The sequence below is a fragment of the Crinia signifera genome, chromosome 5, assembly GCF_055691185.1.
Source record: "Crinia signifera chromosome 5, ASM5569118v1, whole genome shotgun sequence".
NCBI classification, from domain to species: domain Eukaryota; kingdom Metazoa; phylum Chordata; class Amphibia; order Anura; family Myobatrachidae; genus Crinia; species Crinia signifera.
Window position 1 is genome coordinate 227,528,305 of NC_139221.1, and position 19,652 is coordinate 227,547,956.

At 42.5% G+C, this 19,652-nt stretch overlaps 1 protein-coding gene across 1 annotated transcript in view; it reads left to right on the forward strand.

The window, feature by feature from the left end:
- Positions 1-19,652, forward strand: part of CPNE4 (copine 4) — a 368,148-nt gene that overhangs the window by 245,189 nt on the left and 103,307 nt on the right. The window contains exon 3 of the mRNA XM_083188599.1: positions 6,077-6,256. Within this exon, the coding sequence (XP_083044725.1) occupies positions 6,077-6,256 (180 nt within the window). The remainder of the gene's footprint in view (positions 1-6,076; positions 6,257-19,652) is intronic.

The following is a 19,652-nucleotide window of genomic DNA, read 5'->3' on the forward strand; positions in this document are numbered from 1 at the left end:
AAGTGGACTATTGTGTGATGTTTTTTGAGTGCACCGGAGAAGTTGGACGCATTGTGCTGAGTGCCGACATACAGTGGATTGTGTATATATATATATATATATATATATATATATATGCAGACCAACACGATAAGGGCACTCCCGCAGACTTCACACAAAACTCTGACACAGCGGCTTTCAGGTGCTAACGTTTCGGGATTTAATTCCCTTTTTCAAAGTATAACATGGGAGCAAGACAAATAAGGTATACAATCTTACCTATAAAGATGTGGAAGGGTTCACTCTGCATGCAAGACGCCGCCCGCCGCCGTGCCCGTTCCCGGCACAGGTGACCCGGAAGTGCGTCACCCCACTGACACGTCACTGCGTTCCGTCTGCGTGGCTTCCCTAGCAACTTGGGGGTCCATCCAGCTGGTTACCAGGGAGCAGTTTGGCATGCTGGCGTCTCCGTTGCCAGGGGAACCAGAAGTAAAAACACTGCAAAACATATCAAACAAAATCTCAACGTGCTAAATGTGACAGGGTTTATAATGTTCTAGATGGAGCAATAAAAACTGGTATTCACTAAAGTAGTGCATGGAAAACAGTAAAAAATCTATATACCGTATATACTCGAGTATAAGTCGACCCAAATATAAGCCGAGGTACCTAATTTTACAACTAAAAAACTGGGAAAACGTATTGACTCAAGTGGACTCAAGTGGGACCCTCACTCGAGTATAAGCCGAGGGGGGGATTTTTCAGCATAAAAAATGTTTTGAAAAAGTAGGCTTATACTCAAGTATATATGGTACATTTTTTTTTATATAAAAGTGAAGAAATCATTATAATATATTGTAGTGAGAATTTTTTTTAAGATGAACATGGACAGGATTAGGATGGGGTAGGAGAGCTATGGGGTCTAACCTGTACTGTACTTAAAGGAACAAATTATATGAAATTTGTTCATGGGCTTATGGTATCCATTTAGTCTCCAGTTGGAGCAGTCTTTTCCCTCTGTCACCTCCTCGGATATCTTCAGGCACCTGGTCTATGGCCATGTATCGTAGTGTTGCCAAGCTGTGTTTCTCTTTCAAAAAGTGTTTCGCTACGGGTTGTTCACTGTCCTTTTTCTCTAATGCCCCCTTGATAGCCGAGCGGTGCAAGGCCATTCTGGTTCTCAGTGTCCTGATGGTCTTGCCCACGTAACATAAGCCACATGGGCATTTGATGAGATACACCACATATATGGTGGTGCATGTCAAAGGGATACGGATGGTGTATTTCCTCCCAGAGTGCGGGTGATAGAAGATCTTGCCTGAAATCATGTAGCTGCACGTTGTGCATCCCACACATTTATAGCAGCCACCTGGCTTTGTTCGAGTTTGTGGTTTCATCCTCTTTGTTACGTCCATTCTGACCAGCATATCCCTGAGGTTTTGCCCCCTGGTATAACAGGGCATGATTTGAGTATGTTTAAGTTTCTGTAAATCCTTATCCCTTTGTACCATTAAGGATAAGGATTTACAGAAACTTAAACATACTTAATCTAGCTCTGCCCCACACCCCTCTCTGCCCCCGCCCCCCCGTTCTGGGTGCGTGATCCCACTATTGGCAATGGGTGCATGAACCCAGCACATGTACAGAAATGGGCATGCGCACAGGCCGACCATCGCATGGTTCAACTCCCAGCATGGTACTACCCCACTCTCATGCACAAAACCTTTAGCTAAAAAAAATGCGGGGCCCTAGATAGAGAGTGGCCCAGGGGTACTGTCCCCTTGAGCCGCGCTCCCCCCCCCCTCCTTAATCCTGCCCTGGTTACACAGAGAAAGTTGCGTTCAACAACTACATTTTTGGAGAAGCTTTAAATTCAGTCACTGGCAGGTGTTGTCTCAGCAGTCCTTCAGTATCTAAATATGCAAATATAGAAGGGGGGTGGGGAAGGTGTTTATAATTTTCCACATTCATATTGGCAGTTCTCTGTGTGACACTGATAAGTGCTTTTTTTCTGAGTTTCCATGTGACAACATGGAGGCTGTTTTCAATAGTTTGTAACATATACATATATTCTGATGTATTTCCAGCTGGGTCGTATTGTTGCAAGTCTTAAGGACTATAGATGAGCAAAATTTCTCCATCATTTCATATAAATCAAGTTTTGCAGAAGTTGAAAGTTTCAGCGAGGCAATCTCCAAGTTCCGCATTTGCTTTGCTTTTCCACAAAAAGCCATTTTGCATTGTGTTGGTAAATTTGCACTTCATGGAATGTATTGCCTTTGAACACAGCTAAGACAATGACAGTCAATTCATTCTGCTTTGAGGTGTAATTCCAGTTACATTTCTCGGCCAAATGCAGAATTGACAAATAGTTTTGTCTGGGGAATGTTAAACTTACAGAAATAAAGGATATACATTTTATATAAAACAATTGCAATAAATTATTTTTATCATGTAATGTTCTGCAAAATATTGACAGTAAATAGCAGTATTCCATAATACTAAATCTTCTAGGGTTATCTTAATTTTGACAGCCCTGTATATTTATATATTTGGTCTCTTTTTCGCTTTCTTTTGAGAATTTAAATCATGTGCAATAAATTCCTCATAAAATATATTCATGATGAGATTCGCAACCCGAAAATAAATATTTTCATCAAAATTAATATAGTGTGATGGGCTGTCACATGAAATGTTACTTAAAGGGAATGAAATTAATGAATGGTTGAATAAGAACAGAGGGTGTTAAACCACAGAGGTCGATTTTGATTGTTTTTAACCCTTTGAGGAGTGAATTTGTCAAAATAGTTGTGAAAATTGACAAACAAACATTTTTATTCATCATAATGACCCATAATGTTTACCTTATATAGGAGATTGAATCTTTTTTACACATTTTTATTTGAATTTATATAACAAATGTGAGCGGCAATGGCATTTTGAGTGGATATTTTGCACATCTCCCACAGTGATGTTGGCACTCAAAGGGTTAATCAATGTCAAATCAATCTTAAAATTAAAAAAACGAATGTAAAAAAAAAAAAATCATCAGTTAGTAAATGTGTATTTTGGTTTTATAAGCCCAACATTGACACATCGAGTTATATCTGATATATAATAAAAAAAAGCAGATCATGTAATAAGCTAGTCCTGTAGAAATTGGCAGTCTTTGTTTAGCAGTATGGCCCTTATTCTGAACTGAGCGGTACGGCCCGCGTGCGGCCGTACCGCCGATGTTTTCACTCTGCACATGCGCAGAGGTCAATCTGCGCATGTGCAGGCGAAATCGCCGCACATAAAGTTTCTACGCCGCAAAGGGGGCGTATAGGGGCGTGAGGGGCTTCATACCCTCATTTCCCTATGCATACGCCCCGCGTTTCATGGGCGTTCCCATGCAAACGCGGGGCGTATGCATGGTAATGAGGCTATGACGCCAGTGATGGGGGCGGAAAGCTGACATCGCCGGATGTCAGTTCTCCGCCCCCATACAAGCTTTCACACGGGCGATTGTCCGTGTGGTCTCAGCTTGCGGGAGCTGGTGGGGCGTGCGGCCCTGCCTTCGATGGTCGCAGACCATCGAATGCAGGGGGCAGCTCCCACCATGGTGGAGGCGTACGCCCCACCATTTTCATGCGGATCGCCAGCCGTCCGTGTACGGACGGCCGTGGCGATCCGTATTGTGGGCGGGGATTGGTTTGTGCGGCCGGAGCACCGTATGCGGCTCCGGCCGCACAGATCTGAATAAGGGCCTATGTTAGGTTTTTTAGGGGAATGTTTAGCAGTATATTAGGTTTTTTGAAGGCTGAGATCACCCCTTTTTTGTACCTGTCTTTACATGCTATTTTTGCTTTATTTTTTGTTGGTTTCATTGTTGACTATTTTTAGTGTGAAAGAACTGCAAGTTATGGTGTGTACACATGGTTGATTAAGCTTGCTATTCAATCCCGATGCGATCAGATCGCATCGGGATCGAATCGCACGGCAAGCCACCTGACATGCATGCGATTTGGTTGATATAGTGCAGATCTGCACTATATAGTCATTGCAGCCCTGTCTATCTGGGTTTTGATTAGTGCCCATGGGAGAGTGCTTTGGGATCGCATCGGGATCGCATCGGGATTGCAAGGTTAAAAACCTATGCGATCTACATGCGATCTGTATGTGTTCTGCATGCGATTTTGACCATATAGTCAAAATCTCATTCTGATTGTACCCGTGTGTACACACCATTACCTGTTATTGTGCAGATCTTGGCTGGCATTTTATTGTATTATATTTTTTGGGGGGTGCTTACCTTCGTTGACTGTTTATGTTTGCAGCACCTCCCCAGGGAAGCATCATCACTCTACTGGGTGGGGAATTCTGGGCCTTATTCTAGTTCACTCCTTCTGACAAAATCCTTCTTAAATGGATAAAACCATGTGCACTGCAGGGGGGGGATGTAAAATGTGCAGAGAGAATTAGATTTGGGTGAGTTATTTTGTTTCTGTGCAGGGTAAATACTGACTGCTTTATTTTTACACTGCAATATAGATCTCACTTTGAAGTAAAACCCAACCCAAATCGAATTATCTCTGCACAAGTAACATCTGCCCCCCTGCAGTGCACATGGTTTTGTCCATCTAAGAAGGATTTTGTCAGAAAGAGTGATCTAGAATAAGGCCTTCTATGAGCAGGTTTGAGTTGATACTTTTCATTGTATTTCAGTATAGTATAATTTTTAGCTGATCATAGTGGTTAGAGTTTTGGGTTTGTGCGTATTTTAGCTATTTTGTCTCTGCCAACATACTCTTTATTAACTTTTGACAGCAATGAAATGGTTATAGTCATTGAAATAAAATAGCTACCATCTTTCTGCCAAATCCATGTCTCTGCATCGTTATTTAATTTAGGTATATGTGGTTATTATTATCACTGATGTGTACACAGGGTAATCCTCAGCTGTTAGGACGCAATCAGTACAACTGTCATCATGATACAGTAGTTAGCTGTCAAAATTAAGAGCAGATTGTACAAAAAGTTTGGGCTCTATTTTTCAGTTTTTTTAGCCAGTTAGACAATTGGGTACTTGTTTTCTAGCACGGCCACACCAATTTACATCGGGGTGGTCGTGTCGGAAAAATCGCGTCGATCGCATCGCATGCGATGCGATCGACGCGACCGACCCGATTTTTTGATTGAATCAAATGTGAATAGGGTCCCTGGGACCCAATTTTACATTGGATTCAATGTAAAATATTCCCTAGACCCCCAAATTTTACAACGTAAACCCCACCCCAGGATAGACGCCAACCGGAAGCGTGGCGAGCGCAGCGAGCCCACGAGGGGCGGCGGTGCGCGTCCTCCGACCTTTTCCTTCCCCTACTATCCACGTCGGCGTGGAGTAGAGAATATATAGTGTGGCGAGCCCGAAGCGTGACGAGCGCAGCGAGCCCCGCGAGGGGACGCGTATAACTTCACAGGTATACGCGTCCGCTCGCCACGCTTCGGGCTCGGTGGCTCGCTGCGCTCGCCACACTATATATTCTCACCTCCACGCCGACGTGGATAGTAGGGGAATGAAAAGGTCGGAGGACGCGCACCGCCGCCCCTCGCGGGCTCGCTACGCTCGCCACGCTTTGGGTTGGCGTCTATTGTGGGGTGACGACGGGGCCATATATAATGTGAAATGGGTCATATTGACCCATTTCACATTTTTTACATTTTTTTCAATGTGAGATGGACTTAATCAAGTCCATCTCATCTTGTGCCATTATAATGGCACAAGACCGACGCGATGCTCACGATTTCAATGTTAAAAAATATTTTAACATTGAAGCCTATGGCAAAATCAGGGGCATCGCGTCGGTCGCGTCGGGACCAATGTTAATGGTCCCGACCGACGCAATGCCCCCGATTTTTTACCTTTGCCGGCAAAATGGACCTAATTTCAAAGGAAATCGGGTCCATCGTTGGGATCGTGTACCTTAACTTAAAGGTACACGATCCCAACGATTGTGGCCGTGCTAGGAAACAAGTACCGACAATTGTTTTTCTCTTTATGTTTTTATTAAATATGAATAAAATATGACAATGTATTTTTACTATTTACTCTCAGGTGGACAGAACAGAGGTCATCAGAACATGCATCAACCCTATTTTCTCAAAAATTTTCACAGTGGACTTTTATTTTGAGGAAGTTCAGCGTCTACGTTTTGAAGTTCATGACATTAGCAGCAACCACAACGGCCTGAAAGATGCAGATTTCCTTGGTGGCATGGAGTGCACTTTGGGACAAGTAAGTAAAAATAGAATCCACACACATCCAGTTATCTTTAACAGATTTTTTTTAAACCTTCTGAACATTTAAAATGTGATATTTATATTTCTGTATAGGGAGAGTATAGTTGTTATCTGTCTACTATATGAATTTGCTGGCAAAAATATGCTCTTACAAGGTCTGTTTATAGATACAGATTGGTGCAACATTTTCCAAATGAACACAATAAGCCTTATCTTTTATTTATTTTTTTTGCATGTAGGATAAATCTGTAGAAATGAATGTAATTTAAAAATAAATCCAATAAAAAAACATTTAGTATTGTGAATTAACATGGCCTGAACAATTGCATTAGATAATGATATTGAAAAAAGCAATCTGTGTCAAGGGGTGGGATGTAAAGAAGAGTTTGAGTTCTGTGGATGTGTGGGATGACACCCGAACTCGGACATTTTTTTTCTTAAAAGAAAGTCAGTTCGGCAGGCATCCTGCATGTCCATTGAACTTGGATTCATTATATCCTGCCAATATTTGATACAAACAGTGATGTCACTATGGGGTTGCAGGGGATGTGGGTCACACTCAGCTGTCATGCTGGGCGTGCTTCTGGAGTGATGCAATCAAGAAAATTCCATGATGCTACTCCCCCATTATGATAGGTCAGACTAATTTTCAGGCATGCAGGGGGTATATAAAGTATGCACTGGGGATACAAACATTCAATGAGAGAACAGGCATAACAATGGGATGATGTCAGTAGACCGATGCCGAAACTTCAAAAGGATCAAGATGAGAATCCTGGAAGACAGCAGGCATCCTGGTTGGTGAGTATGTCAGGTGGTTTAGGGTCAGGCCAGGGAAAAGGGGTTAAGTTTAGGCACTAGTGGTAAGGTTAAACTGCAGGGTGGGGAAGTTTAGGGTTAGCCTGCAGGGAAGAGAGGTTAGGGTTAGGCACTTAGGAATGGGGGTTATGTTAGTCTGCGGAGCAGTGGGTTAGGTTTAGGTGACGGGTTTAGGGTTAGGAGTAGTAGGGAGGAAGGCTATGGGGAGGAAGATTTGGGTTAGGCTGCAGCAAGGGAGGATTAGATTGAGGGGTGTAGGGGGAGAGGGTTGCATCCCTTGCAAAGCCCCTGTCAGTTATTTTTCGTATCGGGATGCATGGGGCGGTCTTTTGTAAACTGTAACAATAGCTATAAATAACCTTAAATAACATTTTGCTAAAAGCAGGAATACATTCTAAAAGAACCATTAACATTAAATATAACAATGCTTATTATAGAAGCAATAAAGAAGTTAATAGTTATAGTTACAATAGTATAAGGATGAAGATGATTATGTGGTAGTTGTGACCCATGGAATACTTAGTAATGTAATAATACTAAGGATACTATTCTGTGAACAACAATAAGTTTAGATAATGGATGATGGAAGTAGTAGTCCATTAAATAATAATCAGTGGATTATTGCTACAGCTGAGGGGAGGAGTAGTCCTGGTAGTAGACAATTTAAGGCTATGCTTTGGCTGAAATAGGCAATGGAATCTTTCTGTTCTACTGGGCTGGACCAGGATTTGCTACACATTTTCGGTACTTGTTTCCTAGCACGGCCACAACGATCTTGATCTGGGGCATCGCAGGTAAAAAAATCGCGTCGGTCGCATCGCATGTGGGCTAAAAAATTGCATGCGATGCGACTGACGCGATGCCCGCGATTTCCCATAGGGAACAATGTAAAATGCCTCAATTTAACCAAATCAACATAGGGAACAATGTTAAATGGGCCAGAGAACCCCAAAAACTCCACTGACCAGTGAAATAGCCCCCCAAAAATAGTTAACGCCACCCCACGATCAACGTTAAACCCGAAGCGTGGCGAGCGCAGCGGTACGCGTCCTCCGACCTTTACATACCCCCACTATCCACGTCGGCGTGGAGTTGAGAATAGATTAGTGTGGCGAGCGCAGCGAGCCACCGAGCCCGAAGCGTGGCGAGCGCAGCGAGCCCCGCGAGGGGACGCGGATACCTGTGAAGCCCGCGAAGGTACGCGTTTACCGGTGAAGGTATCCGCGTCCGCTCGCCACACTTCGGGCTCGGTGGCTCGCTGCGCTCGCCACACTAATCTATTCTCAACTCCACGCCGACGTGGATAGTGGGGGTATGAAAAGGTCGGAGGCCGCGTACCGCTGCCCCTCGCGGGCTCGCTGCGCTTGCCACGCTTCGGGTTGACGTTGATCGTGGGGTGGTGTTAACTATTTTTGGGGGGCCATTTCACTGGTCAGGGGGGGTTTTGGGGTTCTCTGGCCCATTTAACATTGTTCCCTATGTTGATTTGGTTAAATTGAGGCATTTTACATTGTTCCCTATGGGAAATCGCGGGCATCGCGTCGGTACCATCTTATGCTTTTTTTGGTCGCATACGATGCGACCGACGCGATTTTGACTTTTTCAATGCATTTCAATAGGAAATCGCGGGCATCGCGTCGGTCACATCGTAGACCATTAAAAATTACCCGTGATGCCCGTGATTGTGGCCGTGCTAGGAAACAAGTACCCACTTTCTTTTCAGGTGGGGAGGACAAAGTAATTAGGCACAGTAGGAGAAGATGTTACTCTTTTATCTCATCTGTGGCTTCCTATTGGTCTACGTGGGGTCTGTACACTGCATCAGTTACAATGAGTTACAGTATGCAAGTATCGCAACACCAGAAATGTTTATAAATTGGTTGCCTAGTGAGGAATAAAGGCAATAACTGTTAGTAGAGGTAAGACCAAGGGGCATAATTATCATTAAGAGCTGTGATCCCCAGACCTGCCACTGAAGTAATATATTACCTTACAGTACCTCTCCTTCTGTGCTTGATTGACCTAAATTTGGAGGAGGTGGACGAATTTAACCCTCTTTGCAAGCCCTGAACTTCTTCCCACAGGAAGTAGCTGGCATACAGGAACCAAGGCCATCTTAAGATGACACTATTTCCCCCAGGTAAACTCTGAAAACTTTCAGTTTGAGGAATATCAGACATCCATTTTTATAATGAATGGAACTGTTTCTACATGTATAATGGGCCCTATCAGAACATTGATAGGCCCCCAAGGAATACTAATTTTCTGGATAGAAAGGCTATATGTGGAGCTGCCTGCATAGTAATAGTAAAATACTCTAAACAGTAGTCAAGTACATTTTCTGTCTCCACTGTATAGCAAATGCACTTTTTCTCAAAATATTTTTGGAAGTTGTGCCAGATGGTTTATACAGTGTGCACGGACAGGAATAAATATGTTTTATTTTCCAAGATGCAATTTATGTAAGCATACAGTATACTGCTATGTTGTTCTGCTATGTATTCTGGCTCTATTTATATTGATGCAGTTGTCAGCACACTAATACAGGAGGATATATTTGATTTAGGCATGTTCATTAGATTCTTCATGCACCACAAGCTTTGTACCAGCAATCGCTTATCTCGCTGTCTACATTTCAAAGTACTTAATACTGCATGAAAGAAATACAAGAAATTACTGTAATTTCTGTACTATTTTTAACAGAAAAAGCAAATTGAATGGTTACAAAGCACTGTCACACCACATTGCTTGCTTCAGATTATCACAAATCATATATTTTTATCATCCATCTATCTTGCAATCCATCCATCCTGGCGGCATGCGGTGCTCACACTGTCCGCAGGTGACACGAGGACTGCCGTGTGATCTGTCAGTGTATCTCAGGGACATTCAGGTCTGCCACTACACTGGCTTCAAATGACTCTGTGTCCAACCTCCTGTGGTGCTCAGCTCACTTTTCATTAATCCAGGGTTCAGGGCTAGTATGGGTGCAGCCATGTCAGACTGTCACCTGACTCACGACTAAGTACCACTCAGTGAGCAGTTTACAATCAGCTGATTGCATTAGCAAATCAGTGCAGACTCTGCACTATAAATTTCATTTCCTGATGCCAGTACAACATCACTACCACGGTGTATGCAGCTTTGTGCTGGGCTCCTTGTTATTATATACTCAAGTCTTCATTACAGCTTCCAAGTTTAGCTAATCTCCTGGATATAGTCCAGATACCGTGCAATACCTATACTTCAGTACTCTTTCTTCATTCTCCATCCTTCAGTCTTAATTCTTCAGTCTTCAGTATTCAAATCAGCCTTCACTTATGGTTACTTTTCTTAATTCATGTTTTATATAATTCTAGTTTCTTCCTCTTTCATCTCAAGAAACCATTTATTTATTTTTTATATATATATATATATATATATATATATATATACAAAAAAGATAAGGGTAGTCAGCGCCAGGTACAAGTACAGGGAAGACGGGTAATACAAAGGGTACTTGACACACTAACTCCCCTTAAGTATATGGGGTGTCAGCACAGGTCTTGGTTGGAAGCGGTGGTGTCCCGCCTTTTAGAGCATAGATATGGGAAAAAAAAAAATTTCAAGAACCCGGCGACTGAGTGGACAAGAATATGCAAGATAGTATGGGTATGAAAAATTTATTTTCACAAACAGGACATGTAAAACATATATAAGAAAAAATATATCTATTAAAAAAGGGGGGGGGGGGATGTACCACTATAAATCGGAGGGGAACAACACGTTTAGTAGAAAAATTGAATAAGATGACCAAATAAAAATACTTTTTTGACTATGTAGGTAAAAAACAGTAATGTGTTAAAAACCACCTAAAAAGTCATAAAAAACTAAAATAGATGAAACGAGGAATCATAAAACAAGTATCATGGAAGATGTAATAAAAAAGAGGCTTAACTTAGTGCAGTGAGGTAGGATTTCAGAAGCTGCCCAACATGTTTCGTCGCAAAAGGACTTCCTCAGGGGGTGGAGACAAACTGATATGGAGCTGATATTTATGCTAGAGCAGGCTGACATCACTTCCTGTTTGCCAATAATACAGGTATGCCTCTAATCACAGTGTAGGTGATAATCACCTATTATAAGTACACAGAGGGTAGTTGGTGATCGATAGTGTATTAAGTCAGTGTGTGAATTTGCACATTATAGTCAAAAAACCGCTGAGTTTAGGGTTAATTGTCCTCAGTATTGCGGAGGTATGGGGCGCGACGTCACTTCCGCCCCACTTCGAACAAGGGAAATCTATAGCACGCTGTGCTGGCATTGACACATGCGCAGCAACACCATCCAGACGGCGGATGCGGGGCGGAAGTGGGGCGGAAGTGACGTCGCGCCCCATACCTCCGCAATACTGAGGACAATTAACCCTAAACTCAGCGGTTTTTGACTATAATGTGCAAATTCACACACTGACTTAATACACTATCGATCACCAACTACCCTCTGTGTACTTATAATAGGTGATTATCACCTACACTGTGATTAGAGGCATACCTGTATTATTGGCAAACAGGAAGTGATGTCAGCCTGCTCTAGCATAAATATCAGCTCCATATCAGTTTGTCTCCACCCCCTGAGGAAGTCCTTTTGCGACGAAACATGTTGGGCAGCTTCTGAAATCCTACCTCACTGCACTAAGTTAAGCCTCTTTTTTATTACATCTTCCATGATACTTGTTTTATGATTCCTCGTTTCATCTATTTTAGTTTTTTATGACTTTTTAGGTGGTTTTTAACACATTACTGTTTTTTACCTACATAGTCAAAAAAGTATTTTTATTTGGTCATCTTATTCAATTTTTCTACTAAACGTGTTGTTCCCCTCCGATTTATAGTGGTACATCCCCCCCCCTTTTTTAATAGATATATTTTTTCGGTACTCTTTACCTAGAACGGCGCCCATCGCGGTGATCGCGGCATCGCGGGCAGTACATAAACGGCCGCAACGCGATGCCCGCGATCACTGCGATTTTCCCATAGGGAACAATGTTAAAAAGCCTGATTGACCGCGATTTTGCATTCAATGCCTCAATGCCCGCGATTTTCCCATAGGAATCAATGTTAAATGGGCTACAGAGCCCAAATAGGCACAATTAACCCTTAAATGTCCCCACAATTTTTGTACGCCACCCCACGATCCACGCCAACCCGAAGCGTGGCGAGCGCAGCGAGCCCGCGAGGGGCGGCGGTGCGCGTCCTCCGACCTTTTCATGCCCTACTATCCACGTCGGCGTGGAGTTGAGAATAGAATAGTGTGGCGAGCGTAGCGAGCCACCGAGCCCGAAGCGTGGCGAGCGCAGCGAGCCCCGCGAGGGGACGCGGATACCTTCACAGGTAAACGCGTCCCCTCGCGGGCTTCACAGGTGTCCGCTTTTCGCCACGGATACCTGTGAAGCCCGCGAGGGGACGCGTATAACTGTGAAGGTATCCGCGTCCCCTCGCGGGGCTCGCTGCGCTCGCTACGCTTCGGGCTCGGTGGCTCGCTGCGCTCGCCACACTATTCTATTCTCAACTCCACGCCGACGTGGATAGTAGGGCATGAAAAGGTCGGAGGACGCGTACCGCCGCCCCTCGCGGGCTCGCTGCGCTCGCCACGCTTCGGGTTGGCGTGGATCGTGGGGTGGCGTACAAAAATTGGGGTGACATTTAAGGGTTAATTCTGCCTATTTGGCCTCTGTAGCCCATTTAACATTGATTCCTATGTGAAAATCGCGGGCATTGAGGCATTTTAAAGTAAAATCGCGGTCAATCAGGCTTTTTAACATTGTTCCCTATGGGAAAATCGCGGTCATCGCGGGTACACGATTTTTATGTACCCGCGATTTTTTACCCCCGACACCCGCGATTCTAATCGCGGGCGCCGTTCTAGGTAAAGAGTACCATTTTTTCTTATATATGTTTTACATGTCCTGTTTGTGAAAATAAATTTTTCATACCCATACTATCTTGCATATTCTTGTCCACTCAGTCGCCGGGTTCTTGAAAAAAATTTTTTCCCATATATATATATATATATATATATATATATATATATATATATATATATATATTATAATAATAAAGATACCAAACTTTCATACCTATGGGTCTGTTGTCATTCCAAAGACTAATTGATCATCTCTATTGTTCCACGCTTTATGAGCAAGAGTTGTATCAAACTACCTTGCCTCCTTCATTCCCTTGCTCCTACAACCAACGCCATCGAAAACCAACATTAACCCTCTTGTAGTTGGAAATAGATTTGCCTCAAGTAGTACTAGCAAACACTTGTGCAGGGTCTTGAGAAAAACCAACCCAAGGTTTCCCATGCAAAGTACGGATATGGACTTATCTGTGGCAGCATGATGCACAGGAGGTCATATACTCCTGTAAAGTAGTAAATCTAGGTGTACAGACATGGTTTATCTGTGATCAAGTGGTCAACAGCAAAGTCCAGTAGACAAGTAGACCGATATCTCCAGGAGAGGTAAATACAAGGCTTGTAGTGTCAGCAGCAAGGTTTAGCATACGTAATAAGATATCTACAGAAATTTTACAAAGATTATAACAAGAGCATATCCCTGAACAAGCACTGGACCAGGATAACCTGGAATACTTCAAAGATGTAGACCTTAAGGCAAGGTAGACTTGTAATAATCATTCCCAGATTGCTGAGGTGATATATGTTATTGGAGGTCACACTAGTATGATGAGCTTCTTTGACAATACATATTGGGAGAGCCTCTGAAGCACCCGAGCACCGCAGTAGCAGTAAACCAATTGAGTTGGCAATAACAGAGTAGCTGCTGGGACTGATTGCCAAGTTAGCAGGAATATAGCCTGCACCCAGAATCCTCTGCAGTAGGTTACCTGTGGCAGTGAGTACTGTTAACGCTGCTTGTTACAGAACTACTTCCCATACTTTACTTTGTTGTCATCACTGCACTACATGAAGTTGGGGTAGGCAATATCTTGTTAGATGATTATTTACTTAATGTGACAATGATTACATACACTGGATAAAATTCCAAATTAAAAGGGCTTATTTTTCTACAGGTTTCTCAGAGAGGCAGTTTATAGCAGAATGGTAGCAGTTCACAAGCAAGTTAGTGGACATACCACAGGTCACAGCAATTTTAAAAAGGGTATGATTTTCTTCAGAGACCAGTATTTCCATGACCCCTAACACTAAAAACTTTTGTGCCTTTTACCTGGTCAGCTTGTCCAGCATCAGGAGCCGTGTCTCTTGTTTTTAAAAGCATTTTAAAAACCAACTGATAGGTGTCTGCAAACAGGATTGCTCTAGACTTGACTACACCTAATACCTGGCCAGGATTCAATGCAACAACACCCTGCTGTTCTATACCCTTCCCAGATATGTTCATGCTGACCCTGTCACAGTACTTTTTGGATGACCATATTGCCTTGTTTCCATCATTGAATGCAGAATGAAAATGGACTTCGAGTGCAATGGACCTCAAATATAAATGAAAACATATGTGTGTAATATACTGCACTCATCACTCACATGAGTTTATTAAGCATGAATATATCTTTATGTTGTATTAAGTTTCAAGCTTTGCACATCCTCTCATATCCTTTAATTCTCATGCTGTGATATTAATTATGAATTAGTAAATCATAAAATACTCTGTACACTGAAGGAGTAATACTCACCTTCTGTAGGTGTATTTGATTTTTTATATAATATTTTTTATTACAGAACAATTGGCGTTATCTGCGGATCTTCTTAGTGCTTAGAAAACATCCATACTGTATAATGGGCCAGGTGCACTAAGCTCCAAAAGTGATATAAATAACCAACCAATCAGCTCCTGTCTGACTTTTTCAAACATGTGGTCTGTGACATGTCAGGCAGGAGCTGATTGGCTGGCTGTTCATTACTCTTCATTTTATCCCTTTTGAAGCTTAGTGCAACCTGACCCTCTCCTTCAGGGAGAAAATGCTCTGTTCCTGGACTTCCCTGGTAATGTATGATTGCCATCACCTGTGGTGAAACGCCTTTCTTATCAATTACCTAGCTCCCCACAGGTGATGGCAATCCTACATTACCAGGGGAGTCCAGGAACAGAGCATTTTCTCCTTGAAGGAGAGGGTCAGGTAGGCAACCCTGGTGATAATATTTATGATGAAAATTGATTCAATTACTCAGCTTTTTGGGGGGAAACTGAAAATGTATAAACTGTGAAGGCCAAAAAATATATAAGGCCACCAACAGCTACCAGATGACTTTATCTGAGGGGTCCCTAACACTAAGGCTAACGTCTAGGGCAGGCATGTCCAACCTGCGGCCCTCCAGATGTGCTAAAACTACACATCCCAGCATGCCTTGCCACAATTTGGCTATTAGGGAATGCTAGAATGATGGCAATGCATGCTGGGATGGGTAGTTTTAGCACATCTGGAGGGCCGCAGGTTGGACATGCCTGGTCTAGGGCATGGGAAAATCCCAAAGGCATCACACTTGTGAGAGGTTACATTGTTAGTGAATGCTACATAAATAAGAAGCAGAAGCTATCTGGAAGGAGTAATACATTGGTGATAAGTAATAATTTTAATTTTTAAAGGTGTTACATAAATAAAAATAATACTTAGAAGGTAAAAAAAAAAAGGTGTTAGATTAAGTATTACAATGTGATACCCAAAGCAGCCAGACCACACCAAGCCAGGGGGCCCCTATGTCCCAAACGCATCCTAAAACTGACAAATTCTCCATGTTTATCGAGGACATACCATCATAGTGCTTTCCCTAATATGCAGCCTGTAAATGTCACAGATCCATGTTAATTAAGAATAACATTGCGTAGGTGAGTCTCATCTTTTAAGTGTACAAATGTAAATAAACGTACTTCCAATCTCTCATCTCTTCGCGAATGCAACAACCCTAAGCGACTTTTTAACATATTTAAGTCTCTTCTGTACCCTCCCTCTCCTCCCCCACTGGCTACCATCCATGTACAAGAACTTGCATCCTACTTTAAGGACAAGATTGATTACATCCGAGATGAAATGGTATACTCCACAACCTCTAACCCTCTTTCTTCCCCACATGAACCCTCTGGCACTTTCTCCTTATTTGAACTCACAAATGAAAAGGAAGTTTCCACACTCGTCTTATCCTCCTACTCTACTATCCCTCCTCTTCCTAACCTCTTTTGCTCCTTCTATCCTGCCTACCCTACCCCTCCATCCGTTCCCATCTGTTCCTACTTATCCTATTGTTTTTCATTCGTCCACCCAGCTCCTTTTAATCCTTTTAATAAACTCTTATGAGTAGGGCCCTCCTTCCTCACGTTCTCACCCTACCTCTTTACCTCACCAGTGCTCCTGCCCTGTTCTTCCCTTCCTCTACTTCATCTTCAGTCTCCTCGACAATTTCGACACCTACTTCAGAACTGATGCTGATTTTAGTTCTACCAGCTATACCCTTATTTATGCTGTATTTTATCAACACACCCTGTACTTTACCTTGTAATTTTTTTTTTTCTTGTTTGCTATGTACGGCACTGCGGACACCTTGTGGCGCCTTATAAATAAACGTACTACTACTACTACTACTACTACTACTACTACCTCTCCTCTTGATCCTATACCTGCACAACTCATTAAAACTCTGTCTGCTGTTCTTAACTAAAATCCGCAATCTCTCTCTTGCTACTGGTACTTTTCCTTCTTTGCTCAAACATGCAGTGATTACTCACATTCTGAAAAAAACACAATTCTGACCCAAACTCTCTCTAACTAACTATTGTCCTATCTCTCAGCTCCCTTGCCTCTCCAAGCTACTGGAGAGACTTGTCTACTCTCAAATCACACACTTCCTTAACTCTCACACCCTATTAGACCCGCTTTGATAAAGCTACCAGGAGTAGCGAAATGCGTAAGGAGGACCCTGTGCCACATCCTCCCAACCTTTTTATTCTCAAATACCGGTTTGGAGAACCCCAATTGGATGCTACATCCCCATCTCCCCAATTTGGATACAAACCTTTATTGCTCTACCAGGAGTTTGAGGACATTGCCGCACTTCAACAACAGCAGTTCTCCCCCTGGGCCAGAATTTGGGAACCAAGCTCATCCCTCTGGACAATACATCCAGGACTGTCTATTATTCCAAGTCTCCATGGTTGGTGAGGAATGTGAACTTTGAATTGTTACATGTGTTGATTAACCAGTAACCGTCCCTTTTCATTTTAAACAATGCTGGTGACTTTCACCTTTTAACATATATCTGCCATTAAAATCGTGTAATAGATTAACCAATCAAACTTTTTTTATTTAGCGCTGCTCCCTTGTTTTGCCTTGATCTTTGGTTTTCACGGGACTGACCTTCCCGTTTTAGAGCAGCAGCTGGGTAAGAACAGCTCCTGTCAGGCGCCCCAAGTCCCATCTCACCACGTGAGCCGGGGCCACACCCCCCTTTTCTTTCCCATGCCTCTCCAAGCTACTGGAGAGACTTGTCTACTCTCACCTCACACACTTACTTAACTCTCACACCCTATTAGACCCGCTTCAGTCAGGCTTTTGGTCCCAACACTTCACTGAGACTGCACTGACTAAAGTGGTGAATGATCTGGTAACTGCCAAGTCTGAAGGCCATTACTCACTGCTTATTCTCCTAGATCTTTCTGCTGCATTTGACTAATGATTATACTCTTCTCATACAAAAACTGCACTCCCTGGGTCTTAATGATACAGCCCTTTCCTGTTTCACGTCTTACCTATTTGATCGCTCTTTCAGTGTTTGCTTCTCTGACTCTACTTCCTCTTCACTACGTCTGTCAGTCGGAGTTCCGGAAGGCACAGTCTTAGGTCCTCTGCTTTTCTTAATGTATACCTCCTCTCTTGGCAAACTCATCAGCTCTTTCGGATTTCAGTATCATTTATATGCAGATGATACTCAAATCTATCTATCAACCCCAGAGTTGTCCCCAGTGGTTTTGGGATGAGTCTCTGAATGCCTCTCTGCCATCTCATCTTGGATGTCTTCTTGCTACCTCAAACTCAATATTTCCAAAACGGAATTACTTATATTCCCAACAACTAAGAACAGTTACCATCCTGATATATCCATCACTGTTGATAACTCAACAATCTACCGTACCACTCAAGCTTGTTGCCTCTACTCTGAACTGTCCTTTGTTCCCCACATTCAAACTGTCACCAAATCATGTGACCTGCATCTAAAAAACATATCCAAAATACGACCCTATCTCACTCAAGACACTACTAAATCTCTTATCCATGCACTTATTATATCCTGCATTGATTATTGCAATAGTCTCCTAACTGGTCTTCCCAAGAACAGACTCTCGCCACTGCAATCCATTCTAAATGCTGCTGCTAGGCTGATCTTCCTAGCAAGATGCTCATCGTCTGCTGATCCACTCTGCCAGTCCCTCCATTGGTTACCTTTGTTTTACCGTATATTCAATATAAAACCCTTTTTGCTAGCATATAAAGCTATTAACCATTCTGCACCAGCTTATATCTCTTTACTTATCTCAAAATATCTTCATCTCGACCACTCCGCTCTGCACAAGATCTGAATCTCTCTTCTGCACGGATCACCAGCTCCCATTCACTATTACAGGACTCGGGCTGCTCCCATCCTATGGAATGCTCTTCCACGCACAATAAGACTCTCCAATAGCCTCCAAACTTTCAAGTGTTCCCTGAAAACTCACCTCTTCAGGCAAGCCTATCATATTTAAGTTCCATATGCATAACCCTCTGAGGCACTTATGTATCGTATAGCTTCCCCTCTGGACCTACAAGCTATGCTATTACTGGTGCCTGTCCTTGTGTTTCCCTCCTATATCCCTATAGATTGTAAGCTTGCAGCAGGGCCCTCCTACCTCCAAGTCTGTCTGTTGTTACCCAGTTTGTTTTATCTCTGTTTACAATTGTAAAGCGCAACGGAATCTGCTGCGCCATATAAGAAACTGTAAACAAATAAATGAACGAATATAGGGGGCTTGAACTGCACAGCCTAACTTCAAACATAATATGGTGTGCTATCATGCTGAGACTTGTAGTTCCACACAGAAAAAATAGGAAGATTCAAATATTCTGCTAATCACAATAATTATAATAAGCTCTGTAATCTAACATGGAGCAGAGCTGAGGTGCTTACCATCATTTTTTTATCAGAAATATATGGGCCCATTAAGCAAAACTTTGAAGGTGTCCAGATAATCTTTCCAAAGTCAAATTAAATATTCAAAATATACATATTTTTACAATGAATTTAAAGCTAAAATTAATATTACAACCAATTCCAAGTAACAAAGTAAATGGCATTCCAAAGTTTAGTGGAACAATTCTTATCACTTCAGTTGCTGCTATGCGTTTCACAGAAACCATCTGCTTCCTCAGGCAATTGACTGAAGTGATGAAAATTGTTTTATTGAACTTTGGAAAGTAATATTTAAAGTAATTTTCCCAGCAAAGATGTACTGCGCAAAGTAAACTCCACAAGATGTAATATACCAGGCAAGATACAATAAACAAAGTATTATACTATATATCCCT